This window comes from Mustela lutreola, chromosome 5 (assembly GCF_030435805.1).
Source record: "Mustela lutreola isolate mMusLut2 chromosome 5, mMusLut2.pri, whole genome shotgun sequence".
Taxonomy (NCBI): Eukaryota; Metazoa; Chordata; class Mammalia; order Carnivora; family Mustelidae; genus Mustela; species Mustela lutreola.
Window position 1 is genome coordinate 61865579 of NC_081294.1, and position 19349 is coordinate 61884927.

At 47.6% G+C, this 19349-nt stretch overlaps 1 protein-coding gene across 2 annotated transcripts in view; it reads right to left on the reverse strand.

Annotated features, from left to right (window-relative positions):
• SH3PXD2B (SH3 and PX domains 2B) overlaps positions 1–3218 on the reverse strand; it is a 99596-nt gene extending 96378 nt beyond the window's left edge. For both annotated transcript variants that reach the window (XM_059174313.1, XM_059174312.1), the window contains exon 1: positions 2994–3218. In XM_059174313.1, coding sequence (XP_059030296.1) covers positions 2994–3068 — 75 coding nt within the window. In that variant the 5' untranslated portion in view covers positions 3069–3218. The remainder of the gene's footprint in view (positions 1–2993) is intronic.
• Between the last annotated feature and the right edge of the window lie 16131 nt (positions 3219–19349).

Genomic DNA, 19349 nt, shown 5'->3' on the forward strand with positions numbered 1-19349 from the left:
TCTGTAACTGATTTATATATTCTAACACAGAGTTAGGTTGAGGCAGGGGGTGGTGGGGGTGGGGGGTGTGATTTTAAACTCCTATGAGACATGTCAGGAGATGTTTTTGGTTGTCACAATTTGGGAGGGGACACTACTGGCACCTAGTGGGTAGAAGACAAAGAGATGTTGCTAAATCTCCAACAATGCTCAGGACAGGCCCCCCACAACAAAGAAGGTTCTGGCTCAAACTGTCAACAGTGTTGAGGTTGAGAAATTCTGTCCCAGAGAGAAGGAACAGTATTTACAACTTGCAGATTGTTGAAGATGGAGTTCGGAGAGCTGGATTGACCAGCCTAAGGTCACACACACAGCAAAGCTCAGGACTGTCCAACTCCCCTTGCCACGCTTTCTCTCCAGGGTGGCTGGGTCAGGTTCAGAGAGGAGGACACCAAATGGGATGAAAGCCTAGGCCCACACCAACAGCAGCCTCTGTGCCCATTTATTCCAGAGTGGTGGGGTGGCTATGTCTTGAGAACAGGAGAGGGAGACGCTGGTACTTTCCGCTGGGTTCGCGTCCCCTGCCATCACGGCACTACATCTGCCCTGTTTCTGTGGACGACTCAGGCTTCACTTTAGCTCATTGTCCCTCTTCATCTGGTGAGCCAAAAGCTTGGTTACCAGGGAGGGAGCCACCTTGAGTCACAAGAGTGACTAAACCCACATGCAGAAAAACAAGTTTTTGGTGAAATCTCTCCACACATGACTTTGGCACATTCCCAATCAGAGTGACATGGACGCCACAGAGCAGGGAGGCAGGCTCACAAAGCTATGGCACACCAGCTCAGATGTCACATGGTTCCTCCCCTTAGGAAATGGACACTATCACCCCCCGGGTACAGATGAGAAAACTGAGTCTCAGAGAAGCTACATGGCCACCATGTGGAGACCAAAATTTGAACCCAAATCTGTATTTTTAACTTGTCTCAAGGAGCCCTTAAAAAGTGATGGAAAGCTAAGCAAGATGTCCCTTAAAGCCGCAGAAACTTCAAAAAGCTGGCGGGGATGGATCTGACTGAGCAGAGGATGAAAAGCTTAGTCAAGGGTATCACCAATGATGGCTGGTTCTTAAGGGGACTCTACTTAAGGAAATTAGGAAATTAGGAAGGTATGGGTCTAGGAAGGGGTGTGCTCCAGGGGAACACCATTTTTGGGGATCCAACAGACTTGGATTGACGTCCCTTGCTCTGCCCGTGACTGTGACCTCAGGTGTAGAACCTCACCCTTTGGAGCCTCAGTCTCCTCATCTGTCAAATGGGCTCAAGAACTTCATGCATACAAACCTCATATGCATGTGCTAGGAGCAGAGAGGAGAGAGTGACTGGATGCTGATGCCTGGCTTGTGGTGGCTGTGTCTATTCTGGTTCTGCCAGCTCACAGATTGGGTGGGAGGCAGCATGGAGAATTTTAGACTTTCTCTTGTTGCCATGTTGGTGAAAACTGTCTTCATACCCAAAAGGCAACTCAGTTACACACTCAACAAGCTCAAACAAGAAACCAAGATTTGGCAGCAATTTAAGCAGTTAACCAAAAAAAAAAAAAAAAAAAGACAATTCAGCTCCGCTCTGGAATCAAGGGAAACTTCACTCTATTTAAAGATGCCACAGGTCCAGGAAATAGCTTCCCACCGCCTGGCTGAGGGCTGAGTAACTGGCTGTCTCAGCCAATAACAATACCGACTCACACAGCACACCCTTTCTCCTGGAGAGTGCAGAGTGGATTCCAGCTATCTCCTTTCAGGATTTTATAGGCTATTCACGGAGGGCATGTAGATCTGCTTTATAAGAACGAGCCTCTTAAGAAAATAGATCCAGAGAAGACTTGCAAGGGAGGCCAAGGAGCTGAATTTAGCCAGCCAACGCCCTTTGCTAGTCATTGTTCTACACTTCTTTGTTAGGATTTTTTCCCTCCCTCTTGCTCTTTTTTCCTTCCTGGTTAACTTCTCTGCAGCTAGGCGCTGCCACTGCCCCCCTCTCACCACCACAGACACCACAGCTCCCCCCTTCCCTTCAGGAAGAAGGCCTCCCCAAGGCCTCACTCGGGCCCAATATCTCACAGACGCAGAAACCCTCCACCCAAAACCTCTAAGGTGATCCCATGGCCCCTTGAGCCCAGATTCAGGTACCTAGACTGCTGCAGAGTCCATTTCCCATCTGGGGGTCACCGCCTGCCCAGGCACATCTTCCAGAGGCAGGGAAGGCCTGAATGCAGCTCCACGTTCTAGAACCTGCAGCTTCCTTGAGCCTCAGGCTTCCCATCTGCAAAATGAGGCTGCTGGCCCATTTTTCACCAGCTCTAAACAAGATTCTCATTTTACACTGGGAGGTACCAGGAGAAAACTTTCCTACATTTTTAAACAGTAGTTATTGGAGAAAGAGGGCAGGGACTTTTTTTTTTTTTTTTTTAAACCTTTTCACGGTGCAGGCGCTCCAAGGAGCCATTCTCGGAGATGGCTCCGGCTGGATCCTCCGAAAGAACAGAGCCAAACTTGGCGATCCCCAGAGGGGCTACCTGTGGCTAGGCACTGCGGGTCTGAGTGCCTCTGGACAAGGCACCCTGAGAACAGGAGCTTCTCTCTGTGTCTCTCCTCCCCCCTCCCCCCTCTTTCGGTCTCTGTCCCCTACATTGGCTGGGGCGAGACTTTTCCACAGACGGGCAGGAGGAGTTGGGGGGAGGATAAGGGGGAGACGGAAAGGAGGAGAGGAGCTGCAGAGGGGCGAGCGGGGGCGCGAGGCGGGAGGACGGGAAGGAGGGGAGGAGAACCGGGCAAAAGAGAGGAGGGGGAGGGGGAGGAGCTGGGAGAGACCCGGGCACGCAGCAGAAGGGCCAAGCGCGGAGAGAAGGGGAGGGTGGGGGAAGAGCAGACGGTTCGGAAGTTTTCAGAACCCAGGGGCTCTCGGTCGCCCCCGGCGAGGCACGGACTCGAGGGGGCGTGGGGGCCGCGCGGCACTCACATAATGCTTGTTGGGCACCCGCCGCTTCTGCACGTCCAGCACCTTCACCTCCACGATGCTGCGCCGCGGCGGCATGGCCGTCCTCCGCGGAGCCGAGCGCGGGTACGGGGGGCGCGCTGCGGCGGGCGGAAAGCGGGGAGGCCGAACGCTCTCGGGAGCCCCGGCAGATCACGGGCCGAGCACGAGCCGCTGCCGCCGCCGCCGCCGCCCTTCGCTCCGCGCGCCCTCGGGCCGGGCCCGCCGCCGTCGCCCGCCCCCGGCCCGCCCCCGGGCCCGCCCCCCGCGCCGCCGCACCGCCCCCTTAAAGGGCCCGGCCCCGTTCCCGCCTCCGGCGCGCGGACCCGGCTGGCCCACGTCCGGCCTCCGCCGCGCCTTTGTCCCCGCGCCCTACCCCGGCGTCCGGGGGAGGGGACGGGCGCGCATCCGCCGGCCAGTCACTGACTTATCAGTGGATTCATTCCCGCACTCGTTCAGCTCAGGAGCCGCTGTCCAGCGCCGGATCTCAGGGCCGGGCTCCCGGGTTCAAATTCCGACTCTGCCTCTATCTGTTCCGCAGCTTTGGGCAAGTTGCTTACCCTCTCCGGGTTCAGTTCCTTCATCAGTACTACAGGTCTTGTAGGACCACCTGCCAACCAGGACTGTCCTCCCCATGTGAAGATGCATGTGAAGCCATTGGCAATGTCTGCCCACTGTATAAAATGTTGGCAGTTTTAAACTCAGTTCCAAGCCTTGGGGATTCAGGGAGTAGCCAGAGGCCAGGAGCTTCCTTTGCTAGGTGTACACTCAGAGATGGGGAGAGAGGAAGATAAAAATCGCAACAAATGCAAGTACAATATAATTGCAACGACAGTAGCAGGGCAGCATAATAGGGCGGTGGATGGGAACATGGGGCAGAGGTGTTCTTGGAACAGAGGCCACTGATTCCCAAACGTGGAGCTCTTCCTCCACGCCTTCTGCTTTTCTGAAATGTTCCTTTTGAACGGTCAAGACAACTCTGGGACGAAAAGGTGGTTGGCCCATACTACAGATGGGGTACCTGAGAACAGCCTCCAGACTCACAGAACTGTAGAAAGAACCCATCCCTGTGTGGCTCTGGGCATATTTCACCAGCTAAGGTGGCTGGGGCTGTTTCACATTTCTTGATTTAGTGCCTCCTAGCCCTGGCTTAGCCCTGGCTTGGCTCAGAGTCATTTTCAGGTGGCCATAAGCGTCTTCCAAGGGAGGGTGCTTCCCTGCAGCCCTGGCCAGGTTCCTGGATAGCAGGGTGCCGACCACTTTGGAGCCACCCATCCATTTGCCCCTCCAAATTCGTTGCCAGGTTTTACCGCCCTGCTCTGGCTCCAGAGGATGGCCTGTGTGGATTTCACTGATGGGCTCCCTGTACTCAGCTTCCTGTTGGACTTGGCCCATGGGAGGCCCCAGCAGGAGACTGAGGGCAGAAGAAGAGAGAGGTCTCAGTCTAATTTCCTGAGTTCTCTTCCTGCAGGGTTGTGCTTACCAAAGGTGGCCTTCCACATATCTTCTCCCTCAGGGTTCCTGGAACCACCTTTTTTCCACTAAGGGTGTTAACAGTCATGCTGTTGCAAAGCCTGGGTACTGCATCATTCACCCCGCCCCCGGGGTTCCTTAAGCCCCGCTCACACCTTTGTAAGTGGACTCTAGTAAACTTCCCTGGTGTCCTGGTTTGAGAGAGCCATCTGTTTTATACCAGGACATTCACTGATAACGTTTCTGTAAGGCACGTTCTTCTGAAGAACCACTGTAAGTTAAGTTACTTGGTAATGTCCAATATGTGGAAGGCCTGGGTTTTTTGTTCCTTTTACCTCGTCCTCTGAATGAGCCAAGCCTTCCTAATAAGGCAGAACCACAGAAGGCCGACACTAGAGGAAATCTGTGAATCAGCCAGCTTCCTCGGTTTTCCCAGAAAGGCTATGCAACCTGGCCAAGTTGTACATGGAGTGGCCAAGTTGGGGCTTCAGCCGTCCTGGGCTTGCCTCTTCTGTGGCAGGTCTGGCCCCGGGAGACAGACTTTCCTCTCATCTGCCTGTAGCAGAAGATGCAATGCTTGCATCTTTCCATGCTTTTCCTTTATCTTTTTCTGTCTTCCTTTTTACTGTAATAAAACACATGACATAAAATCACCATTTTAACCATTTGTAAGCGTACAGTTCTGGGGCATGAAGTACATTTGTATTGTTGTGGAATCATCACCAACATCCATCTACAGGACTTTTAATCCTTCCGTATTGAAACTCTGTATCCTTTAAGTGGTAACTCCCCATACCTCCTTCCCATGGCTGGCAACCACCATTTACCAAGTATGTGACCTTGGGCAAGTCATGTGACTTCTCTGTACCCTATCTCCTGATGTATAAGATGGGAAAGGAATAGTCACTGACCTCATTGGCTTGTTCTAGAATCTAAATGAGATAATATACATAAAGTACATGTATTTTTGTTATTTTCCTATTAGCTGATCTGAGACAGCTAAACATCTCCCTTTAAGTGCATCCAAATCTCAAACCTATTTTTAATACTGATTCTCCATGACTTAGTATCAAATATCTACTCCTTCCCAGTCCTGATCTTCTCTTTTAGCTCCTGATTTTGTGTCCAGTCACAGCTCCCACCAGTTGCCTCTGTTTTCCCCACATCCCCAAAATAGATATGACTTGTGATCTCTAGAAGGATGTATATTCTGTTTTTTTCCTATGGGTATACCTTAGTGTAAGTGATTCATTTCCCCACCTTGCCAGTGACCTCTTATTCAACCTTCAAAGCCCAGCTTGGATGTCACTTCCTTCAGGAAGCCCTGCATCCCAGATATATAATTGCTTCTCCATCCCCCCTCCTGCTATCATTGTGTCTTGTCACAGCCATTATTGACTTCATATAGAGCTGATTCCTTTGCCAGACTCTGAGCCTCCAAGGAGTTGGAATGGGTCTTATTTGTCTCAGCATTTGGCACAGACTATCATTGAAAGGCCGTGAGGAAATGCCTATGGGAATGAATGAATCTATCTCCATCTCCTTAACTTGAACCTAAGTTCTCTCCAGGACTGGGCTTGCTTTTGTCCCTACCTACTCCCTAGAGACCTCTTCACACCAAGCTTCACTGTGTTCACACTCCTGGGAGCACTGGCATGTCCCCTGATTGGGCTGTGAAGAGAACAGGGCAGAGGAAAAGGTAAACTTGCTGCCTTAGCTGATTTTATTCTTCTAAATTTCTGTCCTAGAAGTGCATTCTGCAAGCTTGAGAGCTGCAGACCATAGAAAATCAATGCCAAAGCTGATGGACCGCAGAATTCCATATGGCTGGTTTATATGGGAGGAGGGCTACCCATCTAAGGGGCACTGAGTCCATCATCCTGATTCAGGTTCTGGTCTTTTTGTGATTTTTGATGTCTGCCTGACTGTCAGGCTGTACTTCTCAATCCCGTGTCCGCAGGATGGACAGCCAGGCCCAGAGAGCTGAGGCCCTGATCTTTTTCTTCTCTTCATCAGCTGTCTGAGATGGAATCAGGCCTCTTCCAGAACAAAGGCAGGGAGGGGACTTTGAAAGAGATTCTTCCCTCCAAGGCTGTTGCCTGCCTGACTGACACAGCAAGATGTTCACAATGAACACAGCCGAACCTACAAATGCTCAGCAGCAAGGCACTTGTGGTCCCGCGAAATAGATCATAGGCTACAAGGAAGTGGGCCTTAGAGCAAAGTTCCAGGGGCCCAGGCTGCAGGGCAGAGCTTTGGGGGTCGGGAGGAGCTTGAGTAAAGTTACATTTTAGGAGCTGGAAGAAGGAAAGCACAGCTTCTTTGCATCTTCTCCCTTTTCCTGGATGTCATAATTATCTTCCTCCTAAAAGGAGGCTCTGTCCACAATCCTCCCCTGCTCAGAAACCCTCACTGGCTCCCACTGCTCACTGATATTCATGTGCTAGAGATCGGCATTCAAGTCCTCAATGACCTGGGTCCTTTAGTGCTGCTTTCAGCCCTACATACTCTGTGCTTCTAAATTGTGCCTATACCTGTCCTTCCCTCACTTTGTAAAGGGATGTGTGTAAAGGGACGGATGTGTGTCTGATCAACTACCAGGAGCTATGTACAGCACCAGACATTCCACACCCATTTCTCTATCTAATTTATCCAAGAAACCCCCGGTATGTGTTATTTTTCCCATTTTCAAGTGAGAAAAGCAAAGTTCAGAGAAGTTGCCTAGTAGCATAGCACAGAAAACTGAGGAAGCTTGGATCTGAACTCAGACCTGTTGGGTGCCTGACCCATGTTCCTTCCAGAAGCAGGATGCCACTTGAGGACAGGACTGATGTTTTCTTAATGTTTGTATTCACTCTTCATCATTAAGCAGATGCTTCCTGCTACAGATGGAATGTTTGTGTCCCCAAATCCGTGTTGAACTCTAATTCCCAATTTGAGGTTGTTTGGAGGTGGGAGTCTCTAGGATTGATTAGGTCATAGGGGTGAGGGTTCATGAATGAGCCCTTATGAAAGAGGTTCCAGAGACCTCCCTCACCTCTTCTGCCATGTGGGGACACAGTGAGAAGGCAGCTGTTTGTGAACCAGGAAGTGGGCTCTCACCAGACTCCAAATCAGCACCTTGGGCTTGGAATTCCTAGCTCCCAGAACTGTGAGAAATAACTTCCTGTTTTTATAAGCCAGCCAGTCTGTAATATTGTTATTATAGCCCAAACGGACTGACACTTTCCATTCTCTGTCTCCAGCTAGATGGGTCTTTAGAAATGGCAAGTTAGGGGCACCTGGGTGGCTCAGTGGGTTGGGTCCCTGCCTTTGGCTCTGATCATGGTCTCAGGGTCCTGGGATCAAGCCCTGCATTGGGCTCTCTGCTCAGCTGGGAGCCTGCTTTTTCCTCTCTCTCTGCCTGCCTCTCTGCCTACTTGTGATTTCTCTGTCTCTCTCTGTCAAATACATAAATAAAATCTTTAAAAAAAAAAAAGATATGACAAGTTCGATAATATCTATAAAGGCCAAGGCCATGCAATAGCCAAGCCCCAGCAGGGTCTTACTTCTGCTGCCCTCTGGGGCTCATGAGGCCCAGTAGGCCTCTAGCCACTCCTCTCCAGTCACTCTGGCCTTCTCTCCATTTCTAGAATGTCCACCATTTTGCACATTCTGTTCCCTCTTCTTGGAAGGCTTTCCCCTCAACTGGTCCATTCCTGTCCTTTAGGATTTAGTTTAAATATCCTCTCTTCTGAGACCTTCCCTAAAGCAGCCCCCCTTATCTGTCTCCCATGTGCATTTCCTTCACAGCACTTATAACTGTTGCATGCTTATATTGATCTGTCAATAGAACATGGGCGTCCTGAAGTCCGTTCAGTCTGTCTCCTTAGCTCTCCTCTGCAACGCAGCACAGCGCTCGTGGGCTTGTAGTAAGTAAATACCTGTTGAATAAATGGATGGCTTTCCTCTCCACGGGAAAGGCAGGGCCTCTTCTTCCCCACCGTGTCTGGACCCCTGGCACGACTCAGCAAATGTTTGTTGAAGGCATGAATGGATGAACAAACGGACGTGTGTGAAAGATCACGTTGATTGGAAAAAGGGCTTGGGCCACATTTTAGGTTAATAGGCACTGACGCCAGAGACCTCAGAGGGAACCAAGTCCAGTGACTCTCATCTTGTTCACAAAGCCTAGAAAAACTCGCAGAAAGGAATTAAAACGTAGAGGTCACCTGTCCTCTAAGAGCTTCCCCAGATCAGACTGGGTGCATTTCCTCATTCAGCCACTGGGTGGCAACCAGCTTGTCACTGCAGCCAGGGTGCCCCCACACTCTGGCCCCAGGAGCAAAAATTACCTTTGATCATCCTCAATGCTTCTCACACCCCACATCGCCATCTGAGTCTAACTGCTTGGTTACCCTATAAGTTTGTTGCGCTGAATATGAAGGTTGCGGTTCAGCCTTTTAAAGTGTGTGGGAGCATGATCCCAAAGTACAAGTAGCCTGGGGAGCCTAGTTATGTATTCACTCGTATTTATTTATTGCTTGTATACAAGTATTTATCACTTGCATACATAGTACTTAATGGGTTCCTAATATGTGCCAGGTATTGCCTGAGCGGCTTGGGACTATACCCGTAAAGATCCTTTTTCTTGTGACACTCATGTTCTAGCAGTAAACATAAGAAACAGGATAATCGTATTGCATGTTAGAAGGCATAAAGTGTTAGGAGCAAAATAAAAGTAGTGCAGGCTAATGGGGATTCGGTGACTGGGGGTCAGGAGAGCAGGAAACAATTTTCAATAGGGTGCAACCTGTAGACTTTATCGAGGGGGTGACTTTGTGCACAAACTTGAAGGTGAGGCAGTGAGCCATGCCTGTGCCTGGGGGAAGAACTTTCCAGAAGGAGGAAACAGCCAGTGCTAAGGCGGGAGCATGGCTGGCATGTCTAAGAACAGAATGGAAGTCAGTGTGGTTGGAGGGGAGCAGGGAAAGGGAAGAGAAACAGGACACATGGGGTCACAGAGGTAATGGGGTACTGACTTCCAGAGGGACTTATAGGGACCGTGGAATGCTGGCTTTGACCCTGAGGGGCAGCATGATCTGACGTATGTCTTACAGAGATCGCTCTGTTGTTAGCACGAGAATAGATTCTAGCTCTCCTGGACACGTGCTTGGATTGTGGTCTTCCACCCGCTATTCAGGGTAGGTTATGTGTCTTGCTTGGCCATTGACATGTGAACAGAAGCAAAGTGTTATCGCTTTCAGGCAGAAGGGCCAATAGGCAAGTTCACCCTTACTCTGTGCCTGGAAATACTCCAGAGGGTGGGTGCTCTGTCAGCTTGGATCCTGGAGAGACCATGATGATGCTATGGTCTGAATGTGACCCCCGCCCCCCACATTCACAGGTGAAAAACTAGCCCCCAAGGTGAGGATATTAGGAAGGGGGGCCTTTGGGAGGCAGAACTTTCATGAATGGGATTAGTGCCCTTGTAAGAGAGACCCAAGAGAGCTCCCTTGTCCCTTCCACCATGTGAAGTCACAACGGAGGCCTCCAACTGTGCTGGCACCCTGATCTCCAACATCTCAGCCTCCAGAACTGTGAGAAATCAATTTGTTGTTTATAAGCCTCCCTATCAATTGTATTTTGTTACAGTAGCCCAACTGGGCCAACACAGATGAGCAGAGCCCTTCTCCAGATCTGTGCTGAATGTGAGTGTGGAGCAAAACCATTGTTGGCTAAGTGGCTGCGCTGTTTGGTGTTCTTTGTTACTGCAGCATAACCTGGTCTATCCTGACTGCCGCTAGGAGCCAGGGGTGATGGGAAAGACTTGCTAGGAGGTCACTGTAATTATCCAGGTTAGAGATGATGGTGGCCCAGTCTGGAGCACTGGCAGTGGAGATATTGAGGATGGTGGATTCTGAATATGTTGAATTTTATCCCGTTGGGTGCTGGATATTTTTATGTTCCTATAAATATTGTTGAACTTTGTTCTGGGATGCAGTAAATTTATATGGAAATAGTCTGATCCTTTCAGAACTTTATAAGGAAATAGCAGAGCTGCACTTAACCTAGGGTTAATTTTCTCCCAGTACTGGCAAGATCCTTCTCAGATACCTAAATGATGCCCAGAGGTCATTTGGAAACAGTCAACAAAATCAAAAGACAACTGACTGAATGGGAGAAGATATTGCAAATAGAATATCCGATAAAGGGCTACTATCCAAAATCTATAAAGAACTTACCAAACTCAAAACCCAAAAAATAATCCAATCAAGAAATGGGCAGAAGACATGAACATTTCTCCAAAGAAGACATATAAATTGTCAACAGACACATGAGAAAGTGCTCAACATTATTCAGCCTCAGGGAAATACAACTCAAAACCACAATAAGATATTACTTCACACCAGTCAGAATGACTAAAATCAACAAGTCAGGAAACGACAGATGTTGGTGAGGATGTGGAGAAAGGGGAACCCTCCTACACTATGTTGGGAATGCAAGCTGGTGCAGCCACTCTGGAAAACAGCATGGAGTTTCCTCAAAAAGCTGAAAATAGAGCTACCCTACAACCCAGCAATTGCACTACTGGGTATTTACCCTAAAGATACAAATGTAGTGATCCGAAGGGACATGTGCACCCGAATATTTATAGCAGCAATGCCCACTAAAACCAAACTATGGAAAGAACCTAGATGTCCATCAACAGGTGATTGGATAAAGAAGATGTGCTATTTATATACAATGGAATACTATGCAGTCATCAACAAAACCTGAAATCTTGCCATTTGCTATGGAGTGGATAGAACTAGAGGGTACTATGCTAAGTGAAATAAGTCAATCAGAGAAAGACAATTATCATATGATCACTCTGATATGAGGAATTTGAGAAACAAGACAGAGGATCATAGGGAAAAGGAGGGAAAAATGAAAAAAGATGAAACCAGAGAAGGAGATAAACCATAAGAGACTTTTAAACTCTGGATACAAACTGAGGGTTGCTGGAGGAGAAGAGGGTTGGAGGGACGCGGTAGCTGGATGATGGATATTGGGGAAGGTATGTGCTATGGTGAGTGCTGTGAATTGTGTAAGGCTGATGAATCACAGATCTGTACCCCTGAAGCAAATAATACATTATATGTTAAAAAAAAAAAAAAAAGAAATGGGTGGGAAACTCACTGTGAGGTTTTCTGCTCTTGCTGTTAGAAGAAGGCCCTATTCCTACCTGCGTGAGCTCTGGGTACCTTTCCCTCTAACCTTTGAAGATAGTGCTTCGCCCGGCCTTGGGTAGTTTCCTCACAGGCATGTGCTGATAAACTATCAACTGAAGACTCAAAGTGGACCATCTGGATCTCTGGAGAATTCTCTTTGAGAATCTTCCTTCTCTCCAATACTTTGCCCTAAAAACTCTAGCTGCCTTGGCTTCCCTATCATCCCAACTTCTCTGCAACTCATGGAGGTTGTCAAGATTTCTCCTCCTTGAGCTGTGGTTGGGGCATCATGGGGCTTCCCTCAATTGTTCCTTGCCTCCCCAGAGTCACTGTCCTTTGTTGCTGATGACCAATATCTCGACTGCCATTGTTTCATACATCTTATCCCACTTTTGAGTTATTCCAGATGGGAGGCTAAATCTGGTCTCTGTTCGTTCATCTTGACTGGAAGCCCTGTATTGCATTTTGATACTGAAACCATGCAAAGGATTGCCCATCATTCATGAAACAATGCTATAGAAGGCAGGAGAAATTGGCTGATCTCTTCACATGGTTGAAATCAATTTCAAAGCAATGAGAGGTGCATATGACCTATTGGCAGCCTAACTTTCTTCTTTTGGTAGGACATCAAATGATGCAGTCTGTAGTAATTAAAGGCATTTTGGAGTTGATAAAACATTACATTTCACCGTCTGTGTCTGAGGATTCCAGCATGTGGAATCCTATGTGACCATTTCTGTGGTTTGTTGTTTTTGTTGTTTCTAGTTTATTTTTGACTTGTCTCCTCATATCTTCATTTTTTTTTTCAGGTTTTTGAGGAACCTCCATGCTGTTTTCCAGAGTGGCTGCACCAGCTTGTATTCCCAGGAACAGTGTAGGAGGGTTCCCCTTTTTCTGCATCCTTGCCAACATCTGTCGTTTCTTGACTTGTTAATTTTAGCCATTCTGACTGGTGTGAAGTGGTATCTCACTGTGGCTTTGAGTTGTATTTCCCTGATAATGAGTGATGTGGAGCACTTTTTTGTGTGTCTGTGGGCCGGGCACCTCTAAGCAATATCTATATACAAGTCAATCCTCACAGCAGGACTGTGGGGTAGACACTGTTTTTGTTCCCATTTTGCAAACAAAGAAACTGAAGTACAGAAAGATTTGATGACTTAAGGTCTCACAGTTGATGAGTGGCAGACCCAGAATTTGAACCAAAGCTGTCTGTCTGCAGAGTTCCTGTGATCATGTCCATGGCTGGATGTGACTTTGTGGCTACCAAGGTGACTAGTGTATGAAGGGACCAGCTGACTGCTGGCTGCCCCGAGAAGGTCATGTTTAAATGGAGAACTGACAGATAAGCAGGACTTAGCTAATCGGAGGATTGGGTGGCAGACCACAGGTCCAGAGATGGAACTTTCAATGGTGGGAAGGCATTTGAGATGCTTTCTCCTCCCTTCTCTCAGAAGGATGACTCCTCCCTTGGGTCTGGGGGATCAAGCAGCCAGTCACCTGAAGCTCTGAGCACTTGGTGATGCATCTTTGAATGGCTCCCTTCCTGCCCCTCCCTCCTGCTCCCTGAATCCAGGTCTCCAGCGAAGTGCCTCCCTTGGCCTCAAGCTCTGCTTGAGGACCCCAGGCTGGACGAACGGGTCCATTCTGGAACTGGGAGGCGTCATCTTTGACTGGGACACTGAATGGTGGCCGATCATGTGAAATGAAAGAAAAGGGTCAGACAGACCTCCGGAAAGAAGCAGCAATGGGAGGTGAACACAGAGTTCTGGCTTCCTTTCAGGCCTGGCTTCAGAGTCTTTTGGAAGCCTGACTTATCTCTGTCCTGTAGTTAATCAAGATACCTGGTGTTCCCTTAGTCCCCCTTTGTACTTAATCCAATGCAGTAGGTACAAATGTCAGGCCACAGATGCTAGGTATCCAAGAAAGACCTAATTTCTTAATTTTCTGAAATCAACTAATTATTGATGGTCTCTAGCTTGGTGGGGGTTGGGTGAATTAATCTCAGCCACTCTCGAGGCAACCCCTTCCCTAGGCTCTAATGGGCAGCATCTTCTCAGCCGTCATATCCAGCCATTCTTGTGAAGCTGCTCATGGCTCTAGCCCACTTGATCCTTTCATGTCCCCTGCTTAGCACATCCACACTCTGCTGGGGGTATAGGATCTCTGGGGGCCCTTAGAGGATACTGCAGGTCAGGGTCCACCCTCTCTGGAGTCTCTTGAGTTTAATCCCCAGTGTTTCTGCAGAACACCCATCTCTCCTCAAGGTGGAGCTCGAGAGGAGACACAGATTCCTTCCACAGACCCTCTTGTTCCTCCCAAGCCGGGGAGGGGGGATTGGTGGGGGGTGGGGGGGGGCTCCTTTTGCCCTGGGGGAAATCCCTTGGTGATGCCCACCAGCCAGAGAGCCCAGGCACATACCTGTGGGCAAACAGAGTTGGCTGTATCACCTGTCGCATGGAGCGGGACACACACCATGGGGAGCTGTGGCACCCGGCTAAGAGAGGTTAGGGGGGCTTATTAGAGAGCCAGGGTCTATACCTGGGGATGTGGGGGTTTGTTTTGGATCGGGTGCTGTTGAGAAGTGGGCTTATTAGTTGATTGGGTAATACTTTGCTCCTAGGAGGTGGTAGTCACTCAGGTGAGGTGGGAGGGATGATTTCTCATTTAAGGGATTGCTTGAGAGTCTCTGTTTTTATCTCTGCTTGGGGGTGGCCTTTCTGGTTCCATTCTGTCACCATCACAGAACATTCTTATGTGACACTGGTGTTCTGGGAGGTTCTGTGTGTTCAGGATGGACCAGCACACCTTGGCTGGGAGCAGGGGACCATCAGAACCGCTTCTTTCTTTTTCATCCTCTTCTTCAAATCTGCTCTCATTAGGGGAACTCTATTCTTCCTTGGGTTTGGCAAGGAAACAGCCCTGCTTCAAATCTCCTAAGAGGCAGGGGAAGTCCGGAGCCTACTGTCTGCTTGCATTGGAGAGAGGAAGCATGTTTATAGGTAGGAAGGAGGAATTCATTTGTAGACATGTGTTTCTGGCCTCTGGCTTGAGGTTTCTGCTGAGTCGAACCAGGGTCCTAAAGGCAGGAAGGGGGGTTCATGCTTTATAGAACCAAAGTTCAGAGAAGGAAAATGTGGGGTCTGAGGCATACAGCCAGCAGGGCTTAGTAAGCCTGGATTCTCAAAAATAGTTATTTAGTTGTAGACAGTCATTTGATATTGAGAAAGAGGTAGAATTTGTATTGATGATATGAGTGCTAGGACTTGATGTGCTGGAAAACATTGCAGCAAAATAGATAAAGTGGAATAGAAAGACACAGAAAGAAACCCAGGACGGGAGGGTCATGTGACAACATCTATCTCTACCTTTGATGGCTCAAATAGACAAAAAATACGCAGACACAGAACAGTGATTCTTGACCTTTTTGGAGCATCTAATGAGCTCAACAAACCCTTGCTTCAGAAAAATGCACTTCTGTAGGTACACTGGTATTTTTCATGTAACACTGGGGCGGGGGTGTTCTTTACATCTCCCAGGAGCTCCCTGAGTCCCTGATAGGGAAGACTTCAATCATAAAACAGCCTGAGTTTAGCAATCAGATTTAAATTTGAATCTCAGCTCCACACCTCTCATTGTGTGACCTTTTAAACAAGGTATTGAACCCCTCTAAGACCTAGTTTTCCCATCAGGAAGTGAAGATCACAATAGACATTTCTTGCAGGGGGGGTTTACATGAGCAAACAGATGCAAGGGCATGGCACAGAGCCTGGCACATGGCAAGTGCTCCATGAAGGATGGCTCTTACTACTGGTAGCATGGACATACATGGAACTTTCTACTTTGCAGATGAAGAATATACCTTCTTTATGTTGCCATGCACCAACTACAAAAATGGATCCTACCTGAAGCCACTAAGAACTGTTAAATTGGGGGGTGCCTGGGTAGCTCAGTTGTTTAAGCAACTGACTTCGGCTCAGGTCACGATCTTGGAATCCTGGGATCAAGTTGCTGCATCAGGCTCTCTGCTCTGTAAGGAGTCTGGTTCTTCCTCTGACGCTCCCCCATCTCATGTGTGCTCTCTCTCTCTCTCTCAAAAAAGTCTTTATTTATTTATTTTTTAAAGATTTTATTTATTTATTTGACAGAGAGAGATCACAAGCAGGTGGAGAGGCAGGCAGAGAGAGAGGAGGAAGCAGGCTCCCCGCTGAGCAGAGAGTCCGATGCGGGGCTCAATCCCAGGACCCTGGGATCATGACCTGAGCTGAAGGCAGCGGCTTAACCCACTGAGCCACCCAGGCGCCCCTCAAAAAAGTCTTTAAAATAAAAAAGAACAGTTAAATTAAACACAAAAGGCAGAAACCATATTGTCCATATTGTTTGCCCACAAGGCAATAAAACAAAGACATAAAGAACACTAATTTAAACTAAAAGAAAAAAAATGGAAACTACTTAGAAATAGGAAAATCAATAACAGAAACCATTCTCCTGAATAGATCTTGGACCCAGAAAAACATGAACTAAATGTGCCCTTATCATGACTGAGAAGCTGTCAGCTTTTCTGTGGGAAGGTAACTTAGTTTCCTGGTGTCTGGCGGCCTCTGGGCCACGTTCCTTTCTCAGCAGAGCTAGACGCAGGCAGTGGAGGTTCCTGCAGGCATGGGGAGGCGTGGGAAGACCTGTGAACCAAGGCCAGGGTAGACGAGCTGCCTGGGAGGGGAGCCAGGACCCACCATGACTTTGACTGTGGCAGTGGCCCTGGGTGTGAAGTTAATCACAAGGGAAATGGATTCGGGAAGACAGAAGCTTTACAAATGGATGCATCAAATGGCACTGGGGACAACTGGGAAGTACCGCACAGAATGGAGATGAGTATTTGTTGCTTTAAACTAAACAGGCAAGGAAGATGAAATGCAGACTATCAAGATTCTGAATGGAAAACAAGTAAAAATAATTCAGAAAACGGAAGAAAAAGAATTCATATGTTATGGAGTAAGAAAGAAAAAAGGAACAACTCAGGGAGAGAAAGATTAAGAACTGAGCTGTATTTAAAAACCAACTAGTGCAGGGAGGGGCTGGAACGAATGGGAGGTAGAGCTCCAAGATGGAGGGCTCTAGGTGAGAAGATTGTAAATCAAGAGGGAGTTAGGTATGTCCGGCATTCCTGAGGTTTCTGCTCTGACAGAAGATGAACAATGGAAGACCATTTTTTTGGGTAACTATCCCTCATGAATTAGTAGGCTGAATGTGATAAGGAAGCAAGGTAATGAAGGCAATGGTGATAGGTGATTGCCATGCATTTGGTCCAGGGAGGGGTTCCTGAGCCTTGGAGAGTGGGCTGGGGGAAAAGGTAAGGTGTGATCACAGGCCAAGATGAATGGAGTTTTGCAAGAAGGCAGAGCGGTCTAAGTGAGGAACTTTTCACCCTTCATAAAAGCACTGTGAGATTAGGGGTGTCTGGAGGGGCTCAGTAGGTAGCTGTCTGCCTTTGGCTCAGGTCATGACCCTGAGGTCCTGAGATCAAGTCCCTGCTCAGTGGGGAGCCTGCTTATCCCTCTCCCTCTGCCCCCCATCACTTGCGTGCTCTCTTGTTCTTTCTCTCTCAAATAAGTAAATAAAATATTTAAAAAAAGAACTGAGATTAAATTTAAAACGAATCATTGTTGGGAAAAAGCATCACCAAGCCCATTACGTATTCCAGATGATTATGGAAAAATCATGCTTGATATGAAGATGGGAAGAGGTGCCAACTTAAATACCAAGCATGCAGTGACTATTGTAGTATTCACTGAATAGCCAACATTAACTGCGTGCTTTCCACGTCCCAGGCACTGCGGTCATAAGGACAGCTAGTACTCACCTTACACCTTCTGAGCTCTGGTCTAATCTCTGTACATATACGAGTTTATTTAATGCTTGGAGCAACACTGAGAAGGAGGTGCTATTGTTCTTCCCATTTACGGATGAGAAAACTGAGGCACAAAGGAATTTAGGAATTTCACAAGGTGAAGCCAGGACTATGATGAGCTGAGTGAAACCCTCACCTCAGGTGCAAAATTGAAAGGGAGGTGTATGTGTGCCAAACCCTTAGTAATAAAGGTAAATATTATGTTCATGAACTATTTATTAGAAAACAAAATCAATGCAAAAAATACGATGAGGGCAGTACCAGAATCTTAAATAAAGGCAGGATCCGCGAGGTCACATAGCTTCTAAGAAGGAGAGTCAGGATCCAAACCCAGGCAGCTGGCTGGCGAATTCATGCTATTGTCTACGCCCCACTGCCTTCAGAATTAACCAGAGGGCCACATCTGCCTTTTCTTCTATTCCCTGCTCAGGGTCTTGCCCAAGCCTGGCATAGGAGGTCTGTAGTGGATCTGCAGTTAAGCAGACTATAGTTAACAATACTGCTTTGTATGCCTGGAAGTTGCTAAGAGAGTAGATCTTAGAAGTTCTTAACACACACACTCCCTGTTGAGCAGGGAGCCCAAATCAGGGCTCAGTCCCAGGACCTTGGGATCATGACCTGAGCTGATGGCAGACGCTTAACGGAGCCACCCAGGCGCCCCCAGGCTTTGCTTTTAAAGCACAAGAAGAAAGCTATTATTGCTTGTGTAATTAAAAATTAATTTTTCAAATAGATTGAGGAGGATCTCTAGGAACTCATATGGAGTAGTTTCCAAGATGTTTTCTTAAGTGAATAAAAAAAAGTGCAAAAAAAGTATTTACAGTACTTTTACTAAGAAAAAGAAATAAGAACATGCATACCTATCTACATGGACTTGCCCTTATTTCTTTTGTAAAAATGGAACATGGGAAGAGTAAGGCAGAAATAACAAAAATGAGAAAAGAAAAGAAAAGAAAAGAAAAAACCCAAATAATGAAAACAGTCACCTATGGGAGTAAGTGTGAACGAGGCAGAAAAGATAGGGATGGAAGAGTCACTCCCTTTTTATAGTTTTTTACTTTTTAGCCATGTAAGTAGTTTACCCTATCAAAAAATAAGTAACAACGATGGTGAAAGCAAATTTAAAACTGAATGCGGAGAGAAGCAAATGAACCTGTCTCTCAGATTAGAGATAACTGTATGGACAATGAAAGCAATTGCAGGGGTGTGGCTCCATACTCTTAGATCAGGACCTTTTTTTTTTTTTTTACTCAGTAGGGTTTCTGTGGTTGGTGCTGGGAGTGGCACTGATGTGGTAATTTGTGTACTGTGGAATGGGGTTATCTTATCTATTGATGCTTTTGCTAGCCAGTGTTCTCCCTCTGGAAGAAGGAAGATGCAGATATGGTATGGGGGTGGGGGAAGTGCAGAAGAAACCTGCAGTGAAGTTGAACTTGAATGGGAACAATCATAAACTAATAACTCACACTAAACTAAAGCAGTGGGGAGCACCACTATCCCCCAGACCTTGGTTTCTAAATAGAGCACGGAGAAGCTCCTGGATGGAATGGCTGATTCCCAGGTTGGGGCAGGGAGAGTATGAAGGACTCTGGGGCAGGAAAGTGCTCAAGGACTGATGGGGACAAGAATAAAGGACAAGGAGGGCATGTGAGTCTGCTCAAGGGGCTCCCACTGGCCAACTTGGGGGTGGTTTAGATATCAAAAGAAGAGCAATGAGAATGGATTATAATATATTGAATTTTAAAAATTCATGAGTTTATAATGATACTG